General features: G+C 42.3%; 2 protein-coding genes across 4 annotated transcripts in view; one reads left to right on the top strand and one right to left on the bottom strand.

The window, feature by feature from the left end:
* LOC110088028 (uncharacterized) overlaps positions 1-19,836 on the top strand; it is a 37,859-nt gene extending 18,023 nt beyond the window's left edge. The window contains exon 8 of the mRNA XM_078388745.1: positions 16,958-19,836. Coding sequence (XP_078244871.1) covers positions 16,958-17,479 — 522 coding nt within the window. The 3' untranslated portion in view covers positions 17,480-19,836. The remainder of the gene's footprint in view (positions 1-16,957) is intronic.
* Positions 1,753-7,368, bottom strand: LOC110088045 (uncharacterized). 3 transcript variants are annotated; one of them, XM_072988862.2, is made up of 2 exons: positions 7,289-7,368; positions 1,753-3,838 (listed from the first exon to the last, which is right to left on the bottom strand). In XM_072988862.2, exon 2 carries the CDS (start codon positions 3,825-3,827, stop codon positions 2,601-2,603), a length of 1,227 nt encoding a protein of 408 aa, XP_072844963.2. In that variant the 5' UTR covers positions 3,828-3,838; positions 7,289-7,368; the 3' UTR covers positions 1,753-2,600. The 3 variants fall into 3 exon arrangements, with proteins under 3 accessions (XP_072844963.2, XP_072844962.2, XP_078244888.1); XM_072988861.2 differs by lacking the exon at positions 7,289-7,368 and adding an exon at positions 6,716-6,957; XM_078388762.1 differs by lacking the exon at positions 7,289-7,368 and adding an exon at positions 5,957-6,086.
* Positions 19,837-20,627: the final 791 nt, after the last annotated feature.

The following is a 20,627-nucleotide window of genomic DNA, read 5'->3' as shown; positions in this document are numbered from 1 at the left end:
TGGATTGTAATGTCTATCAGCCCTAGCCAGCATACCGATGGTGACAGTTCACTAGCAGGGTTGTGGAATAACATCTGGCGTGCAACACAGTCATCAACCCTGGTATAAGCTTTTGTAGATTACCATTTACATGAACATGTCCTGTATGTTGCTCCCTTATTTCATGTGTGCATATGTATTTATCATTAAGGTTCACCAAGGACTCCTGAAGATAAATGTCATAATTAGTAGCATATACAGTATTTGGCTTTGTTCCTCCCTGCATCCTGAGCAGTCTGTATCATAGTGGGCTACATAAATGTAATATATAGTTGGGCTGCGCAAGTGTTGAATCAGAATCAGATATGTGGCACCAACAGTGAGGCATCCTTCAGTCTCGAAAGACTATGGTAAGGTGCTCTGGACGACTTGGAACAGCGTCTAGTGTGGCTGAGGCCAATTCGAGAGTGACAATCCCTTCCACACTGAAGACAAATACAATCTGTCCCGTCCAGCTCCCTGATTTTGCTGCTTTTGTGACTTCCTCTTTGCCTCAGCCTGCTGGACAAGGGTCTCTTCAAATTGGGAAAGGATGTGATGCACTGCCTGCCTCTAGGCTGAACGCTCAGATATCAAGGTTTCCCATCTGTTGAGGTCCATTCCTAAGGCCTTCAGATCCCGCTTGCAGATATCCTTGTATCACAGCTGTGGTCTCCCTCTGGGGCGATTTCCCTGCACTAATTCTCCATACAGATCTTTTGGAATCCGACCATCTCACGACGTACCCAAACCAACGCAGATGTCGCTGTTTCAGTAATGTATACATGCTAAAAATTCCAGCTCGTTCTAGAACTACTCTATCAGCACCATGAAAAGCACATAATCCACTAAAGTAGGGGTCCCCAACCCCCAGCGTGTGGCCCTGTGCCGGTCCATGGGCTTCCTTGAACTGGGCCGCGGATACGCATCTCCACCCCCCTAACGGTGGGTGTGTCGTGCTTGCAGAGGGGCGTGTCGTGCTCGTAAGGTTTTTAGTCCTCAAAACTGCAGGGTTTAAGAAATAAAATTTGAAAGGAGAGGGATATGATCAAGAGGGCAGTGGCTGCGGGTGGTCATTTCCCTTTGCACATTCAGAGCTTGGGAAAGTTACTTTTGGGGGATTCAAATTCCTAGAATCTTTCGAGCCACCATGACTGGTAGCTGTGCAGGCTGGGTGATTGTGGACACTGGGGCCCGGCAAAGTAACTTTCCAAAACTCTGTACACAGAAAAGTCACCATCGACTGCAGACAGAGATATGAAATTCTGAAGAGTCACACCATCATTTACATCTGGGTAACACCAGAGGTTCCCCTTTGAAGGGCAGCTGTACCTCATGAACAAACATGAAGAACTGTTCTACGCTCAATATTGTGGTGCTTTCCTCTCTAGCAGTGGCTTCCAACCTTGGGTCCCCAGATGATACCGGACCAAAACTCCCATAAACCTACACCACTAGCTGTGCTGACCAGGATTTCTGGGAGTTGAAGTCCAAGAACATCTGGGGACCCAAGGTTAGGAAACCTGCTCTGTCACTTTGCCTGACAGTGATTGCCCCACACATGGCTGTACTCAACTGATACAGCTCTGAAATCTCACATGGATTACTTAAACTTCATGGAGGAAAACATCTCTCCTTTCCTGCTGCCAATTATTCCACTTCTTTATTCCTCTGTCCTATTGTAATATTTTGAAAAAACTTGCACAGATGCAATAAAAGCAAGTAATGCAAAAGAAACATATACAGATAAACTTTATTTATACTTTTTTTAGAAGTAAAGAGTTGGGTTCGCTTGGTGGAGAATTTGAACTTGCTACAACTTACCCATCCCTCTGCTGTCTTTATAGGAAAAACAATATATTCATCCAGATCAGAGCTTGGAACATTACTTTTAAAAGCTTAATTTGTTCTGTTAAGTGAGCTCAAAATGTAAATAATTTTTGTTACTGTCAGCTGATAAAAAATTGCTAATTATTCACTACTTTCTTACATACTTCATGAGCAAACTAAGGAACCTACAGCCTATACATTTACCCAGATTTTAGTAAATTTTAAGGGTACAATCCTATACTCACCTGGAAATAACAGCCATTGAATTCAATGGTACTTACTTCTGAATAAGTGGATACAGGATGGAGAGAATCAGAGTCACTTCAAGAGAGGCTTCTCTGTAGAACTTAAAAAAAAACTCTTGCAAAAAATATGCTAGACACCATATACGTTTCAGAGCCAGGATAATGCCCCGAGAACACCAGTCATTATCAATCAATGGGTAACCTAACAACTAACAAGTCAAAACATGAATAATATGCTGCAAACAAAATGAGTATGCTACTTATGCAAGATCCGTATCTGTGGTCATTTATGCCTGTTGATGCAAATATACATACACATACACATATATATCAGTTAACCTTTTTAAAAAAACAATCTTTCCAAGTGCCGATCAGGATCCCGCAACAATGTTCTATACTAGACACAGGACATGGGTCCTTGCTACTCTTATTATTCACTCCTACATTGGTCATTCATAAAACACTGCTGATGCTCTACTAAAGCGCTCATAAATATGCAACTCATCTTTACGAACTGTTCTGGGAGCTAGTGACCGCTTCATTACCTCCCATTTCTGATTCAGAACATTTAAAAGATGTGTCTCTTTCATGGATCTTCCGGTGCTTCGCAAGATTTGAACTGACACTAAAACCCCTCCCACATTCAGGGCATTCATAGGGTTTCTCTCCCGAGTGCACTCTCTGGTGAGTGATCAGGTGCGAGTTGTTGCGGAAGGTCTTTCCACACTTGAGACACGCGTACGGTTTTTCCCCTGTGTGGACTCTCTGGTGGCCCACCAGTACTGAGCTGTAAGAGAAGCTTTTCCCACACTCAGGGCACTTGTATGGTTTTTCCCCTGTGTGAATTCTCTGATGCGTAACAAGGTGTGAGTTTGTATTGAATTTCTTGCCGCAGTCATTGCATTGATAAGGTTTCTCTCCCGTGTGAATTCTCTGGTGAATAATGAGGTCTGCACTCCGACAGAAGTTTTTACCACATTCCAGGCAGAGATACGGTTTCTCAGTCATGTGGACTCTCTGATGACTAAGCAGACCTGATTTAACACTAAAAGTTTCTGGACAGTCGGGGCATTTATACGGTTTCTCTCCTGTGTGAGTCCTCTGGTGCATAACAAGGGTCGAACGTCTTCCAAAGCTTTTCCAGCAATCCTGGCATTTATAGGGTTTCTCGCCGGTGTGGATTCTCTGATGCGTAACGAGAGTTGAACTCCGACTGAAGCTATTGCCACAGTCAAAGCATTTATAGGGCCGCTCTCCCGTGTGGGTCCTTTGATGCATAATAAGGTTTGAGCTGCGGCTGAAGGTCTTTCCACAGTCACCGCATTTGAAAGGGGGTTCCTTGGAGTGAGTCCTCTGGTGCCTAGTGAAGTTTAAGATCTGATTGAAGCTCCTCTCACAGTGAGAACAGTAATAGGGCTTCTCTCTTGTATGGCTTTTCTCGTGTGCAATGAGATGGGTGCTCTGTACAAAGCCTTTCCCACACTTAGTACAGGTAAAGGGTCTGTCTCCTGAATGGAGTTTCTGATGCCGGACAAGATCTGAACGCCGGCAAAATTTCTTCCCACAGTCCGGACATGTATGTTTTTTCTTCAGCATATGTTCTCCCGTCATCTCATTCTTACTTAGCTGCAGAGCATGTTTCGAGTGGGGAGTATGCCTAGCCTTCTGTTCCTCTAAGAGGCCTTCCTGACTAAGGTCCTCCTTTTTTATCAACATTTGATCCTTGGTCAACATTTAATCAACAGCTGAAAAAACAAGACAAGAGAAAAAGAACAAACGTGTAAGACATTAAACTGTGTCGAGAGTCATAACAATGCAATGTGTTCAATTCGGCAGATGCACAAAGTTTTCATAACATTCATTATTCTGATCACCCTGAGGGTCATTTCTTCCTTTATAAATCAGAAAAAAAATTTAAAGCTACCCTTTGGTCTGGACATTCACAAATAACCTGACAAACACACTTCTTCAAATATCAGCTTGCACTGTTTTAGAGATGTTAAGAAAAATCACAGAGCGGAAGATCACCACTGTAAGATCCAACGAAACTGAACAGTCACTGTATGTTCATCCTCGCAGTTTTAAGAAATTCAAGAGGCTGGAGTACTGAAGTGAACAGACGAGTGGGCCAGCAAGACTGGGGGGGACCAGTTTAGGACCAGACAAGACTCCCACTCTAAAATTAGATGCATTGAGGAGACTATACAACTCAGTGATGCCTCTTTCATCATGGGCTTCCACCTTTTGAGGCCAGCATACAGTTAAACTGGCTAGACCTCAAACTTTGCAAACCAATAGAGAAGGGCCTCGCCTGTGACCCCATCAAATGTACTTGTGAAGGGGTGGGATTGAGAGAAAGGCCTTTCATATGTCAACATGTCTTTCTTCTTTGTGGTTTATCTTTCATTTTCCTCCCAATCTTTGATTATTTAATGAAATTTCTTCTTTTTGTTATTATTATTATTAAATATTTTATCATTGTATCATGATTTTGTAAGCCGCCTAGAGTGGTCATAACAACCAGATAGGTGGGAAATAAATAAATAAATAAATAAATAAATAAATAAATAAATAAATAAATAAATAAACAAACAAACAAACAAACAAACAAACAAACAAACAAATAAAAAACACCCAAGCAGGGTCATAATGGGAGACACAGTTCTTCCAATATCTTAGATCACTGGTTCTCAACCTTGGCTTACTCAGGAGTTGTGGACTGCAACTCCCAGAAGCCTTCACCACCAACTGTGCTGGCTGGGGTTTCTGGGAGTTGCAGTTCAAAAACATCCGAGTAACAAAGGTTGGGAACCTAGGGCTTAGATGCAAGCTGTTTAAGGCTTTATAGGTTAGAACCAGCACTCTGAATGGTGCCCAAAAACAACCTGGCAACCAATAGAGCTGCTATAACAGGGCAGTTATGTGATCTCTATAACCAGCCCGTCAACAATCTGCTTACTGTAGTCTGGACCTGCTGAAGTTTCCTGACACTTTCCATAGGCAGCCCCATGTAGAGCACAGTAGAGCATAGACTACTGGACTAAAACTCCCAGAAACCTTACCACAAAGGTTGAGAACAACTACAGTGCCAAAGGAAGTTGGAAGAAAACGTTTCTATTTGTCAAGGTGAAGAAGGCAGCTGAAGATTTTAGAATGGTTGTGTCATCTTGGGATGTGATTCTTCATTGTTTTTCTTTGATGAAAACCTTTAAATGCAACCTAAAACTCTATACTAGTACTGTAATTTGCTTTCTCCAACAGTAAGCCCCTGCCTGATGCTGGAGGTAGGTTACAAAAATTCCAGCAATCCTATTCAAAGTGGACCGGAGATGCAGTATACGTACATTATGTAGGTACGGAAATGCCATATTCTGGGGCTCTGTTACCTAGATCTCTGAAACAGCATGGATTATGCAGAAAATAAGGATGATTCTTAGGGTTAGAACTAGTACCTTTAGTAAGGCATACCCAGTTTTAGAGAAATGTTTGATGCAGTTTGATGTTTGATGCACTTTGATGCAGCCTGAAGTGCATCAAAGTTTTGCTGAGTGTTGCAGTTTATCTTACTAACTCAGAGATAGGGGAACTTGTGGCACTCCAAATGGTGACAGCTTGCAACTTTTCCCAACTCTAGGTAACACAGCCAACAGTAAGGGACGATGGGAGTCGCAGTTCCCAATCCTTGTAGTATGTGGTGGTGGAAGAGTGTGGACAACCCAGAACTGGACCTGGCTGTATCTCAACCTATGGCTAGCCTGTGACTAGACTGTTTCATAAAGAAAATCAGGATAACATCAGTATATGCCACCTTGATCTCTTTGAAGAAAGATCATTAAGAGTCTGGTGTTACTTTACAGACTAACCTGTTTTATTTAGTATACGCTTTTGTGGACTGCAGCTCCAAAATTCTTCAGCTATCTCTAGGCTAAATTCCACAAATCCTTATCCCAAACAGAACATATTTGTCTTGAGGGTGCCAGAAGACTTTGTTGTTTTTGTTACTAGCCCTTGGAAAGGGCTGAAGAAAGAGCAGGTGTAAGAGCCACACAAATCATCCTGATTCCATATATACACTCATGTTATGTGTCTTGGCAACAGCAGTGGGGGGGGGGGGAAACACTCCCTACTTCACTCCCTCTGGAGAAACCTAACACCACAAGCCGACGCAACAAGTCGGGAGTCTCCATCTTGGGACCTTACTTTAACACAGATCCAAACACTGCAATAGGTTTTTGGCGTTCGCCGCCTCTCCCCCCCCCCCCCCAACTCAGCCCTGCAGCCCTATAATGAATCGCCTGGCCAAGTATCTTGCTGGGCTCGAAAGCTCGCCAGTTTTTTAATATCTTAGTGACCCGATGTGGATGTTTGGCTTCGGCTGCTGCACAAGGGCCACATGCCCCCCTCCCCCGCCTTCCTAGTGACTCGATCTCTGGCGCCTGGCTGGGTGGGACAGGCAAATATTTGCCTTCCTCCTAGCCACTTTAACCCAAAAGGAAAAAAAAACCTCTTTGGCCGCCTACTCGCTGTCTAACCAGCCTTCCCTGCCCCACCCTTCGCATCTATTCAAGTGTATAAGAGGAACTGGGCGGTAATGGCTGCCGGGGCCAAGAAGCAGTCCTCACCTGGGTCGGCTGCAGCCAAGACAACTGGAAACCGGGCCTCTGGCTTGCTAACGCCGTCGGTAGCCGCCACGACCGCTCCTCCCGCAGCGACCGTCCGGGGTCCCCGGGCAAGCCTTTCCGCGCAGCGTCTCCACCAAAGACGTTCCCCCCCCGTCACAAAAAAAAACACCGCTCTCTGTGGTCAGAGGGTGGACGGAAGGAGAAGAATGCGTCGATCGCTAGGGCAGATTCCTCTCCCTCCTTTGGATTATCATCAGAGCCCTCTGCTGGCTGCACAATTTGTCACTGAAAAAAGGCCGGCTGACTGTTGTATGAGGTGGCGGGGCAGGGAGTGCGGTCGGTCAGTTGTGAAGTGAACGATCGAGTGCAAAAAATGTATTTTAAAATAAAACTTTTTTTAAAATAAGGATGCTCTGCAACACACACACACACGGATAGAGGACACTGCTTTGCATAAAATTGCATATGATAACATGAGCCCCGGGTACAAAATTAATGTACTGTATTTTTATAATGCTGATAGAATTGCAATGCATTAGAGAGAGTGGGGAAGGCAAGGACTGGGTAACCTACCTGCCTGCTGATTTTGCTGCTCCTGCATCTGGCTAACCTCGACCTGATCTCCCTCTGAGTTTTCTGTCTTTGGATCAGATTTGGACTGGGCGAGCTGTTAAAGGGAGCGTGCCTTCAAAAAGAAGGAGTGGCCTCTGACAGCCCTTGAAATTAAGGACTGCTGTCTATTGAAGAGCCCAAATTAACAGGGAAGTCACCTGCCATATATTCTTGAATGTAACAGTTTCCTGTGTGAGAGGGCTTAAATATCTCCCCAACCACCTTAATGGTTTCCCTTGTAGGGAGAGTAACAAAAATTCCTCTTCTGGATGGGGCCCACAGCAAGTCAAGTTATTTTGGTGCTTGAGGCAGAAGATTGCACAGTTGCCTCTTCCTGTGCATAAAAATATCACTACAAATAACACTCTTTATTCTACCATGTTCTGTAGACTCACAAAGAATGGTTTAATAAGAAGCTGAAGGCAAATACTGTACCAAGATCCAGGTATATAGACCCTGTGTCCTGAGTACACTTCTGTACTGCAGTGAGTCCTGGACCCTTTGTGCATGGCAGGAAAGGAAGCTGAACACCTTCCATATGCGTTGCCTCCTTCCGAGGCATTTTTGGCATCACCAGGCAGGACAACGTTCCAAATAGAGTAGTCCTAGAACAAGCTGGAATTTTTAGCATGTATAAATTGCTGAAACAGTGACGTCTACGTTGGCTTGGGCATGTCGTGAGAATGGATGATGGTCGGATTCCAAAAGATCTCCTGTATGGAGAATTAGTGCAGGGAAATCACCCCAGAGGGAGACCACAGCTGTAGTACAAGGATATCTGCAAAGCGGGATCTGAAGGACTTAAGAATGGACCTCAACAGATGGAAATCCCTGACATCTGTGCGTTCAGCCTGGAGGCAGGCGGTGCATCACGGCATCTCCCAATTTGAAGAGACCCTTGTCCAGCAGGCCAAGACAAAGAGGCAGTCCCGAAAGCAGCAAAATCAGGGAGCTGGACAGGGGACATATTGTATTTGTCCTCAGTGTGGAAGGGATTGTCACTCTTGAATTGGCCTTCTCAGCCACACTGGATGCTGTTGCAAGACCTCTGTTCAGAGCACGTTACCATAGTCTCTTGAGATTGAAGGATGCCTACTATTCTGCCTGCTTCACCACACTCAAAAATGCATGTCTTTGGTGGCTACCTCACTCTGCCAAATAGTAGGGCCAGCCCTCTCAAATTCTGCTACTCAATAAGTTGGGAAAGGTGAATTACACCTGTATTACAAAGCTAAGGAGCAGAATTCCTCAGAGGGAACTGAAGCTCAGAGGTTTGCCTGGTGGCCCTTTGATCTATGTATAGCAGAGAGGTCCTCCACCAGCAGGGAATTGTAGCAGATAACCATTGAGATTCTTTCCAAATCTATTATGGCCTTTTAAAATACTGTAGTGCAGCTAAATGGGGAGTGAAAAAAAACCCTAAAGTCTGAAAGCAGCAGGCTTCTCAAGCCACGAGCTTGCCAGTAAAAAACATTGTATAAGGGTCTGTTCTGTAGTTTTATTAATATATGTGTTTCAGATATAACTGAATGAACTTGAAAGAATATTACAGTACTTTGTTAACTCCTTCACTGTAACTAAGGTATGAGAAAATTGTTAAGAAATTTTCGAATCCATTTTTAATGTAGAATGTCTTTAAAATCTATTGAAATACTTTATTTCTCACTGTCACAATTATTGTCATTTGATCCATATGGAATGCAACTGAGAAGTAATATGAAAGTTGTGTTCGTCATGTGTTGAGTAACAGGGATGAATGGGTTTGATTTAAAACATTTTTCTTTATAGATAAGGAAAATATTACCTTATGAGGCACTTGATAAAAGCTTGTGAAAATTACAGCAGAAATTATGGCCAAAAAAATGGAATTAGAGAATATAGAAATAGAAAAACATCACAAGAACCTAATACAGTATATTAAAAACAAGAGTACTTTAAATTTAGTAATAAAAATTCAAGAATGCTGACCAGAACTACACAAGCTAAAAAAGCTAAGAATCTCTTTGTAGCAATTAAAAATGATAGAGGTATAATATGCAATTTGATGAGAGATCAATTAAACATCTTCCCAGATTTTTAAAATAAATTGTATACTGTGAGGACATTATCTCCAGAAAGAATTAAGGAATATGTAGAAAAAAATGGGGGAGTACATTTCAAGAAATGGATAGAAATGTAATGGAGCAACCGATAAAGGAAGAAGAGATAGAGGAAGTGATCATTAATTAAAAGTGGGGAAGACACCAGGAATTTATGAATTAGGGTCAGAGTACTACAACACTTTTAAGAATATATTGGTACCTAAACTAAAGTTCCTTTTAAATAAAATAATGAAGGGAGAAAATACATTATTGTCACAGAAACAATAGATAATTATATTAGTTTTGAAAAAGAATAGACGCCAAGGCTTCTAGACCTATTTCTTTAATAATAATAATAATAATAATTTATTGTCATTGTAAGTATATACACATACAACGAAATTCACAGACACCCAGAGACCAGACACATGCACACACATAAAATTCCCAAACACTCCCCACCCACTAAAAGTCCCCCACTAAAAATACAAACATCTACACCGCAGGCCAAGTTACACAGTCCAACTAATTATTCACTACTGGTGGTCTTTAAGCTCATTATTAATTGCAATTATAGCTCTGGGATAAAAACTATTGAGAAAACGTGTGGTCCGAGTCTTAATTGTTCTATATCTTCTGCCAGATGGTAACAGTTCAAAAAAGTTATAAGCAGGATGGGAAGAGTCTCTCAGGATGCTATGTGATTTCCTTAGACAGCGGGATGTGAAGATGTCATCCAGGGTTGGTAGCTGGAGCCCGATGATATTCTGGGCAATTTTAATGGTTCTCTGTAGAGCTTTTTTGTCCGCTACAGAGCTACTCCCAAACCATGCCAGAATGCCATAGGTTAGGACACTCTCAATGGTGCTACGATAGTATGACAGAAGCAAATGCTGAGATAAATTTAACTTGCCGAGCATTCTCAGGAAATACAGCCTCTTCTGTGCCTTCTTCATTAGCATGTTGGCATTTATAGTCCATGAGAGGTCCTCTGAGATGTAAGTACCCAGAAATTTAAAACTACCAACTCTCTCCACTTCCTCACCGTTTATGTACAGTGGTAAATGTACATATCTCTTCCTCCTAAAATCAATTATGAGTTCTTTAGTTTTTTTGATGTTAAGTGTGAGATGATTTTCTTTACACCAAAGTATCAACCTTTGTACTTCCTTTCTATAAGCAGACTCATTGTTCTTATTTATGAGCCCCACCACTGTCGTATCATCCGCAAATTTAATAATTGCATTGGTGTTATACAGTGGGGTGCAATCATGTGTGTACAGGGAATAGAGGAAGGGACTTAGCACGCAGCCCTGGGGAGCTCCTGTACTTAGTACCAGGGTAGAAGAATGGTGAGATCCCATCCTTACTGACTGTGGCCTAATAAACCTAATAAACCAGGATGTTAATTATTCACAGCAATATTAGCAAATGAATAGTTTTATTATTAAATATACTAAAGAGGATCAAACTGGCTTTATGGCAAATGCCCAACCTCGCAAGGAGAGTATTAAATTTAATAAATTTAATATTAAAACAAAAGGTCAAGGCAGGTATACTTTCACATACTGTACCAGGTTTGAAGTTTTGATACTTACATATAAGGTCCTCCACAGTTAGGGATCATGTTACTTGTCACAGCATCTTTCGTCAATATCATCTGCCCGACCCACTAGATCATCACAGGCAAGGTTCCTCTAGTTCGCTGCCTTAGGGGAGGCCCATAGATCTTCTACAAGTTGTTGGGCTTTAATGGTTGTTGTGGGTTTTTCGGGCTTCTTGGCCATGTTCTGAAGGTGGTTTTTCCTAACGTTTCACCAGTCTCTGTGGCCGGCATCTTCAGAGGACAGCAAACTCTGAAGATGCTGGCCACAGAGACTGGCGAAATGTTAGGAAAAACCACCTTCAGAACACGGCCAAGAAGCCTGAAAAACCCACAACAACCATTAGATCCCGGCTGTGAAAGCCTTCGCGAATACATGTAGGAGTTTATTTGTGGTGGCTCTGACCTTGTGGAAGAAGCTTCTGTAATAGCTTCGCCTGGCCCCCTCCTTCTGGATATTTAGGAGGTGACTGAAGAAGTGGCTCTTCAGGAAGATTTTTCACACCAACCCTAGTTGACCACCAATTCTTCATCCACTTTTGTTCTGTGCATTTTGGTTGGTACCATCTGTTTTTGTAGTTATTTCCATAGTTATGCACTCATTTATCTGTTCTTATTGTCTTTAGTATGTCATTTTTATCTCTTCTGATGTTTTACTTATTGTAAACCCCACAGAGTAGTGCCTCGGCAGTAATGGAAATGGTTTACAAGGCAGGCAGGCAGGCAGGCAGGCAGGCAGGCAGGCAGGCAGGCAGGCAGGCAGGCAGGCAGGTAGGTAAGTAAGTAAGTAAGTAAGTAAGTAAGTAAGTAAGTAAATAAGAAAGAAAGAAAGAAAGAAAGAAAGAAAGAAAGAAAGAAAGAAAGAAAGAAAGAAAGAAAGAAAGAAAGAAAGAAAGAAAGAAAGAAAGAAAGAAAGATATTTTAAAGGCATTTGATTCAGTGGAATGGCCAACATTAAAAATGATCATTAAGTACTAGGTTTTGGTAAATGCTCCAAAGAATACTGGAACAACTGTATTCAAAAAAAACTCTGCAGTGGTGTTAGTAAATGATGGAACACCAGAGCAGATGTCTCTTGACCAAAGAACTAGACAGAGGTGTCCCATTCCTCCTGTACGCTTCACTTTAGGTGTAGAATTTTAAGCTAACAGCATCAGATTCAGCCAGTCAAGGATGATCAGAGTTGTCACCCAAAACAGGAGAAGGGCATAATTTGGGCAGGGCTAATAGTCAATGTCTTGTTTTAGTTGTCTTTCTGAATCTTTGCAGAGAATATATTTGTATCTGACTTCTCTTTCTTTGTCTTGACAGGAGAACAGAGAGAAGAAAAATGACCAGCTTTCTCTGTATTTTTTGGCAATTGGCACATCCACTATGAGATAAGGGAAAGCAAATCAATTTAATGGCCTAGAATAAAAGTAAAGAGACTTCATGGGCTAGAGCAGTGACGGCAAACCTATGGCACGTCTGCTACAGCTGGCACACGGAAACCTCTCCCTGGGCATGCGAGCTGTATATAAATACAGCTCATATATAAAATACTTACTGTGTATAAATACGTACTGTACTTATATACAGTAAGTTTATAAATTCTAAAAAGAATAAAAGAAATATTGCACTAATAGACAGTGAACAAAAGCAAAATTGAAAACACATTCAAAGCAGTAAAACACAACCATCCTTTAAAAATCCACATTCAATTATGGCATAGGCCAGTGGTGGCGAAATTTTTTGGGCTTGCGTGCTGGAAAAAAATAAAGTAGCGGGAGGTGGAAGTCGTGGCGGAAGGGGTAATCCTGGCACAAAGGTGCCTCAAGACCCCACTCTAGACCCGCTGCCAGTACCAGGTGCTTCAGATCCGCCTGCCGAAGCGCCAGCACTGTGGCTGCAGCCGCCTTCTCAGGTTTGGTTGTGGGGGGGGGCAGAGTAGCGGTCTGGCAACCTATAACTCACGTGCTGGCAGAAAGGACTCTGCGTGCCAGCTGTGGCACACGTGCCATAAGTTCGCCATCGCTGGCATAGGCTGTCAAGAGGATAACAAAGCTAGGGTTTTAAATATTCTTTATACCTGGAAAACTGCTGCAGAATTACTTAAGAATTATAATGCTAAACTTTTACAGCAGGTAAGCCAGTGAGATATAGCCTGAGAAAGGTGTGATATTGGACTATACTTCCCAGCATTCATGATGTGAATGGGATTATGGGAGTCAGAGTGCTCCTTGGTCCCTTCTGTTATTCTCATTGATCAACAAAGAGATCTGAGTTAAACTGGTGCAGGAAGGTAAGACTCATGATACAGTTTACTTGCTTCTGCTTAAATGGATCTGTAACAGTTTATAACCTCCTCGCCTCTGGAAGAATCTCCCTCCGGAGATTCGCGCGGCACCTACGCTGGGCATCTTTAAAACCCAATTGAAAACATGGTTGTTCATTCAGGCCTTCCCTCCAGCCAACTCTTGATTTTTTCTCTCTCTTACTTTTCCCTACCCTTTATTTCATTGTAGTTATTACTGAATTGTCACGTACTTACCTGTGTTTTATTGTTTGATTTTGTATTGGAAGCCGCCTAGAGTGGTCTGGTAGTCCAGATAGGCAGGGTATAAATCAAATCAAATCAAATCAAATCAAATCAAATCAAATCAAATCAATCAATCAATCAATCAATCAATCAATCAATCAATCAATCAATCAATCAATCAATCAATCAATCAATAACCATCTTTGTGGTGCACTTATGAGTTGCCTGGTAGTTAGCTTGTTTTTGCTGATAACAATACAAGATTAGATAGATGTTTGGTCTCCCAGCAAGGTGGTTCTCATGTGATATGATTTTATTTATTTATTTATTTATTTATTTATTAAACTTGTATACTGCCCATCTAGAATGTATTTACTCTGGGCGGTTTACATAAAGCATAAAAAAATAAACTAAACATAAAATCTGAATTAATCGCAGAGTCCAAGATGGAAAAAAAGAGAAAACAAATAGGCTAGGTGATGTCTGTAGGGAATAATGACCTAATTTATTATTAATGTACTTCTTTGATACTTCATGGATTACAATCTAATTTCCCTGATACATACAGTAGGTGTTGGTTGGGACAAAGTGAAACAAGGGTAAGAAAGCAAATTATATTTTAAATATAGGTATTGAAATGTTGATTACATAATTGCCACAACTAAGTACATATACCTGTGACCAAAATACTTTGCTCCAGTGTCTGGGGAACTGGACTGAAATCCATAAAAGGCTGATACTGAAATATGTCAGGTTCAGTTTTTGTTTTCTTTCCTTCACTGAAACAGATTAACATAGCCACCTCTTTGAAAATGTAATATATTTCAGTTGCTTCCCTAAAACCTTATATGAATGCAACACAATTTATAAACAAGTGCGACATATCAGTCCTTTTTTAAAAGATGGGATCAATAATTGGCCACCCAGAGTTTACCTCTGAGTAACCTATAAACAAAATCGGCCTTTAACCTAATAGCTCGTTGATTCAAACGCGGAAACGAGAACAATAAAAAAAAGTTTAATTCATATGCTTTTTCCCATCCAACCCGGGTGTCTGCGGTCCTCCTACTGTCATATGGACCCACGTTTGAACCGACCCACCACTAAGATCTGCGGGGTCTGGACTACTCCCCTCCACCACCTTAGTTGCACATCGTTCCTTTTAGCCTCTAGGGGGCGCTGCGAGGCACCTTCGACTTCCAGGGCGGGGATTTTGCAGATTCTGCGCAGCTTCCGGGTGGAGTCGTGACGTATTTCCTCTTTGCCTGGCACGAGGGAGGTGGTGATTCTGGGCACTCCTGGCCACGGAGGCGGAGGCGGAGGAGGTTTCTTCCTCTGCCAGGCCGAGCGGTGGGGGTTCCGTTTGTAGCGCGTCTGTCAGTTGGGATCCCAGTCGGAAGCGGCAGCCTCCACCGCCTGTCTTCTGTTCCCAGGCAAGAGAGGAGATCTCCCTCCCTCGCTCTGTGTCCTTCTTGCTCTGGAAACATGGGCAGCATCAATCCAAAATAGGGCTGTGGGGGGGTGGTGGAGGGTTGGTAGGAGACCATCACCATCATCCTCCCTCGAGGCAGCGGCGCCTTAAAGAGACGTGTGAGTCAATGAAGCCGAGTTCTTCCAACCTAATTCACAATTCTGGGGCAATCCAATGTGTGTCTTTTCAAAGATATTTTATTGGTCGGCTGAAAATATCCAAATCGACATATTTTATTCATACTGTATAAGTGAATATGAACGTATAAGGAGGGGATCTTATGGCATTCTGTGGTAATTACTCCCAGATTAAATAGGGATGACTGTACATGAATGTTCACTCATATGTTTCTTGCCTAGCTTGTAGGTTCTGCTTAGCGTCAGGTAAGGGTTAACATCATGAAGATACTGAGGAAAAGGGGGGGTTAGACTCCTAGAGGGGCTCTAGATGGTCGCTTCCTCTTGAATATTATTGCTCTTTGTTCTTGCAGTGGAGCTGGGTCTCGGCCAGGTCGTGGTTTAAAGAAATTGCTTAAAGGATCTTTTTATGAGTAAGTAGGGAATAGCATTAATCAACAACAGATTTGCTTTGTTTCACTCTTTGGTCCTTTGGCTTGTAACCAGTTTAATGCTTGTCTGTGATCTGCTAACTACTTAGAGGGATCAAGGGGAAAAATCCTGGAAACCTCTGCCAGCAACAGAAGATAAATCAGTCTTGTTTATAATATCCTGTCTTTGTCCAGCACTAGTTCTCTAGCAAAGTCCTGTTTGAGAAACAGAGGAAGAAAGGATTAGAAGATTGCAGATGAGACATGCTCCAACCTCCTGGATAATGGCAGGATTGGAAATGATGGGAGCTTTCTGATGAATTGAGGGAGGGAGTTTGAATGGTTAGCGGCCCTTCATTTTTCCACTTGGACAGCAAACTGTGCTGTCAAGTTAATTCTGACTTATGGAAACATTTCAGGATTTTCCAGGTCGAGCATACTCAGAAGTGGGTAACTATTCCCTTCTTCTGGGGGTGCCCTGGGACTCTGCAGTTTGCCCAAGACCATACAGGCTGGCTCTTCTTGTAGGAGGCAACAGTGGGGAATTGAACTCTGAACCTCCGATTTCTCAGCCAGATAGGTGTATCACTGCGTTTGTGTCCCTGATTTTATATTACTCATGTCTGAAGGAGGAGACTGTAATCTACAAAAAGTCACACTGAAATAAATTTGTTAACATTTAAAGGTCCCACAGTACTTTTATTTTTGTTTAGCTCCTGATTGGACAGACAGATACAGCTGCCTCTCTTGTTTTAATCTTGCAAATCACCTTACATCCCAATTCTGGGAGAAAGGCAACAAATATAAATGAAGTAAATACCCATTTATTTTGGCTGCTCATATGTAGACTTAGGATGCAGTTCTACATCCTGGGGTGAGGAATCTGTAGTGAATACTGACCGCTGATGTCTTGAGTTGACTTTTTGCATCATTGCAGAGAATGTCTCATGTCTGAACTCTGTGTCTTTGTCTTGGCAGGTTAATGGAGAGGAGAAGGTAATAGATCCTTACTCCTTTGCTTTGGCAGCTGTTGTATCCACTTTTGGAGAGAGAGAGAGAGAAATAACAAGATTTAAGAGACTAGAATAAGAGACATAAGACTTAATGGCTAACTAAAAAGATGGCAAAGTAATGCTCAGAATAAAAGCTGGAAGAACACCATCTCATTATCCATCAACTGCTCACTATTCTGTATCTAAAGAAACCTTTTCACATGACATTGTCTGTTAATTCCATATCAAGGAACCTGAAAGAGAATTAATCTTCCCACTGTGTGGAACAATTTGGTGGCTAGAGCAACTATCAAAGGGAGATCAGATGGGTAAGAAATCCTTAAAATGCCCCAACCCTGGGGAAACCCTTCTGGGAAGCTCAGATCTTGTTGAACTCCAGCAGATCCGTTCAACAGACAAGCGGTATAAATGTCTGGAGTGCGAGAAATGTTTCACAGATATTAAGAGGCTCAGTATTCACCAGAGAATCCACACGGGCTTGAAACCTTACCAGTGTCCTGAATGTGGGAAACGGTATGGTGCCACCTCAACCCTTAGTAGACATCGGAAAATCCACTTGAAGGAAAAGCCTTTTCAGTGTCTGGATTGTGAGAAGAGTTTTGTTTACAAGCCAGACCTCATCACACACAAACGCGTCCACACAGGGGAGAAGCCATTTGCCTGTAACAGCTGTGGGAAGAGTTTTAGTCAGCGCTCAAACCTGACTACGCATCAAAGGAGCCACACAGGAGAGAAGCCGTACAAATGCCCCAAATGTGAGCGAAGCTTTAGGGTGAGCTCATTTCTTACTCAGCATATTAGAACCCACACAGGAGAGAAGCCCTACGGTTGTGCTGAGTGTGGGAGAAGCTTCACTCAAAAATCAGCACTCATTGCTCACCAGAGCTGGCATGCTCGTACCAAAATAAATCCGAAGTAATTGGACTGGAACAAAATAGTATGAGTTAGAAAGTGTTGGGATATAATTGACTGTAGTAGAGGTTTCATAGAGATAATGAAGTGGGCAGTGACAGAAGAAGAGAAGAGTTTTGCTCCTCTTTCCTGTATGGATATGTGTGCTTTTAAAAAAATATTTCTTCCTTAAAAAAAGAACTATTTTGTTTAGAAGGTTTTGAGGAAGCATGTTTAAAATGCAGTTAATCTTGCTTTTGCTGAGGCCTTTGGAGGGGGTGACGATTAATCCTAATGATTTTATCCTGCAAACCAGCAATTATCAACCTATTTTTTTGGCCACAATATGAAAGAAATATAGGCCATATAAGTCACGTAACGAACCTTATAAGGTGGTGTGTGAAGAATTGTTTCCAGTCTGTGGCCCCCCATCAGATGTGCCAGGGGGGCCATATGGCCCCTTTTGAGAATCGTTGCGGTAAATGATGACATAGTGTTGTCATGATGAGCCCAAGGGGCTCTATTAGAATCTTGTGCATCTAGAAAAGTGTTATGAAACTAGTAAGCCCTTCCACAAAATGGTTACCTTGTATGGGAATGTGCTGCCAGGCCACACTTCATGGCCATTTCCTAAAGCATGCTTTAGTCAAGGCTTTTGTAGGAGAGTAAGCTTTTCCTAGGACACCTTTATCTACATCAATATTCAGACATCAGAAGTCATCACTACATCTTATGGCAGTGATTTCCATCTGTACAGGGTGATGGAAATATGTGTTTCCCGCTATTTCTCCTACATTTTCCACCATTCATGAGATGACTCCAGGGTGTGCCACCCTGAACTGCATAAAACTTCAGAGGTGCCAGACAAATAGGGAAAATCCTGTGTATGGAAACCATACATCTCCTTGGGCCTTTGGGCAGCTGTGCCTGTTTTCGGCAGGCAATCGGAATGATAAGAGGCTTCGAAACCAAGCTCTGTGAGGAAAGATTGAGGCAACTTGGCATGTTTAGCTTGGAGCAGAGAAAGGCTGTGAAGTGAAACAGTACAGTATTTGAAAGGCTATCACATGGAAGATGGAAAGGGCTTTTTTTTTCTGCTTGGGAGAAGAGGACCAGAAGTCACAAATTCACATTAGAAGAAAGGAGATTTTGACTAAGTATTAAGCAGAACTTTTCAGCCATGAGAGCCATTTGACAATGGAATTGCCTGCCTCAGAAGGTGGTGAACTCTCCTTCGGAGGAGATTTTTAAGCAGAGGTTGGATGGCTGCCCGTGAGGGGTTTCACCTGCAGAGATCCTGCAGTGGCAGGAATCTGGACTCGGTGACCGTTGGGGTCCTTTCCAGCTCTACAGTTCTATGATTCTTAGTCCTTTCCCTTATTCTGCCAAGTGAATGAAAGGTAGATAGAAGCTTAAAAGGGTACAGTGGATCTAGATCAAATCAAGCCTGAAATCTCACAGGAAACTAAAATGACTAAACTGAGACTGTCTTATTTTTAACATATCATTAGAAGCAGAGTCTCATGGGCAAAGACCATAATGTTGGTTAAAAATGAATGTAGTAGGAAATGGGAAAACCTACAATGACATGAATTGGCTCAGTAAAGGAAGCCACAGCCTTCAGTTGGTTAGCAGTGAGCAGACCTGTGGAGGGCAATAATTCATAGGATCAATTGACAGCAAGTAGCAAGATGCCTTTTGTTCATGGAGTTTTCTTGGCAAAGATACTAGAGTGGCTTGCCAGTTCCTGCTCCAGGTGGATCAGGTTTAGTCAGAACGCTCCACTATGACCTGTCCATCATTGAATTGATGCTTTGGAATTGTGGTGCTGGAGGAGACACCTGACAGTTTCCTGGACTGCAAAGAGTACAAAGCCTTCCATTTTGAAGGAAATCAACCCTGAGTGCTCACTGGAAGGACAGATCCTGAAGCTGAGGCTCCAATACTTTGGCCATCTCATGAGAAGAGAAGACTCCCTGGAAAAGACCCTGATGTTGGGAAAGTGTGAAGGCAAGAAGAGAAGGGAACAACAGAGGACGAGATGGTTGGACAGTGTCACCGAAGCTACCAACATGAATTTGACCCAACTTCGGGAGGCAGTGGAAGACAGAAGGGCTTGGTGTGCTCTGATCCATGGGGGTCATGAAGAGTCAGACATGACTTAACAGCTAAACAACAACAAACAACATGCCACATGAACCTTTGCTGTGTAAGCATGCCTATATTAACAAAATCTGTAAAAATAAATTGTGCATTCTTAACAAGTTACAAACCCTGCACTTTGGGACTTTAACAAGTGTCTAAACTAGTTTTAGAAGTCATTACCTTTGTTAGCGGGTAATAAACACATTTGCTGACCTCTTCTTAAAGGCCTCCTTAGAGCTACACTTGTTGCTAATTATATATACATGGAATTTCAGTCTGTGTATATCTATTTTACTACCCTGAAGTTAAGCAAATAAGGGTGTCTCCACCTTGCTCATGTCATTTCATCCATTTAGTTTCTGCACGTCAAGCCAGATGAAGGGAGGTACAGTACCACTCTGTTCTGCTTTGGTTAGATTTCATCTACTGTGTCCAGTTCTCAGCACCATGGTTAAAGAAGGATATTGACAAGGTGGAATATGTCCAGAGCAGTGTGATCAAGATAGTAAGGTGCATCATAGTAAAATTGAATTGGAAGGGGCCTATAAGGCCATTGAGCCTAACCCCCGATCAAGGCAGGAACCCAAATAAAGCAGATCTGATAGATGGTTGTTTAGTTTTCTCTTGAATGCCTCCGGTGTTGGAGCACTCACCACCTCCTGAGGTAATTGGTTCCATTGTTGTACTGCTGTAATGTGGTATTATAACTCTTCAAATATTTAAAAGACTGTCACATGGCCGTCTTAAAAAGAGATTGAATTTCAAAGGAAGGTCAACTACCATTTGAGGTTTAAGCACTGGGCATAAACAAAGCCTAATGAGAAATTCCCAGGTGTGGTCATCTTTTTTAAAAAAACTAATGGCTGATGATAGTCTTAAAAGAAAACATGTATTCCTAAAATAGATTGTGCATGTCATATACAGTCGTGCCTCGCTTTACGATTGCCCCACATTACAACGATCTTTTTGCAGTCACAAAACGATGGTCTAAATGGGTTTTTTTCGCTTTGCGATGATCGGTTCCCTGCTTC

This window comes from Pogona vitticeps, chromosome 2 (assembly GCF_051106095.1).
Source record: "Pogona vitticeps strain Pit_001003342236 chromosome 2, PviZW2.1, whole genome shotgun sequence".
In the NCBI taxonomy this organism is placed as follows: domain Eukaryota; kingdom Metazoa; phylum Chordata; class Lepidosauria; order Squamata; family Agamidae; genus Pogona; species Pogona vitticeps.
The sequence above is the reverse complement of the archived record's forward strand: the minus strand, read 5'-3'. Positions and strand labels throughout refer to the sequence as shown.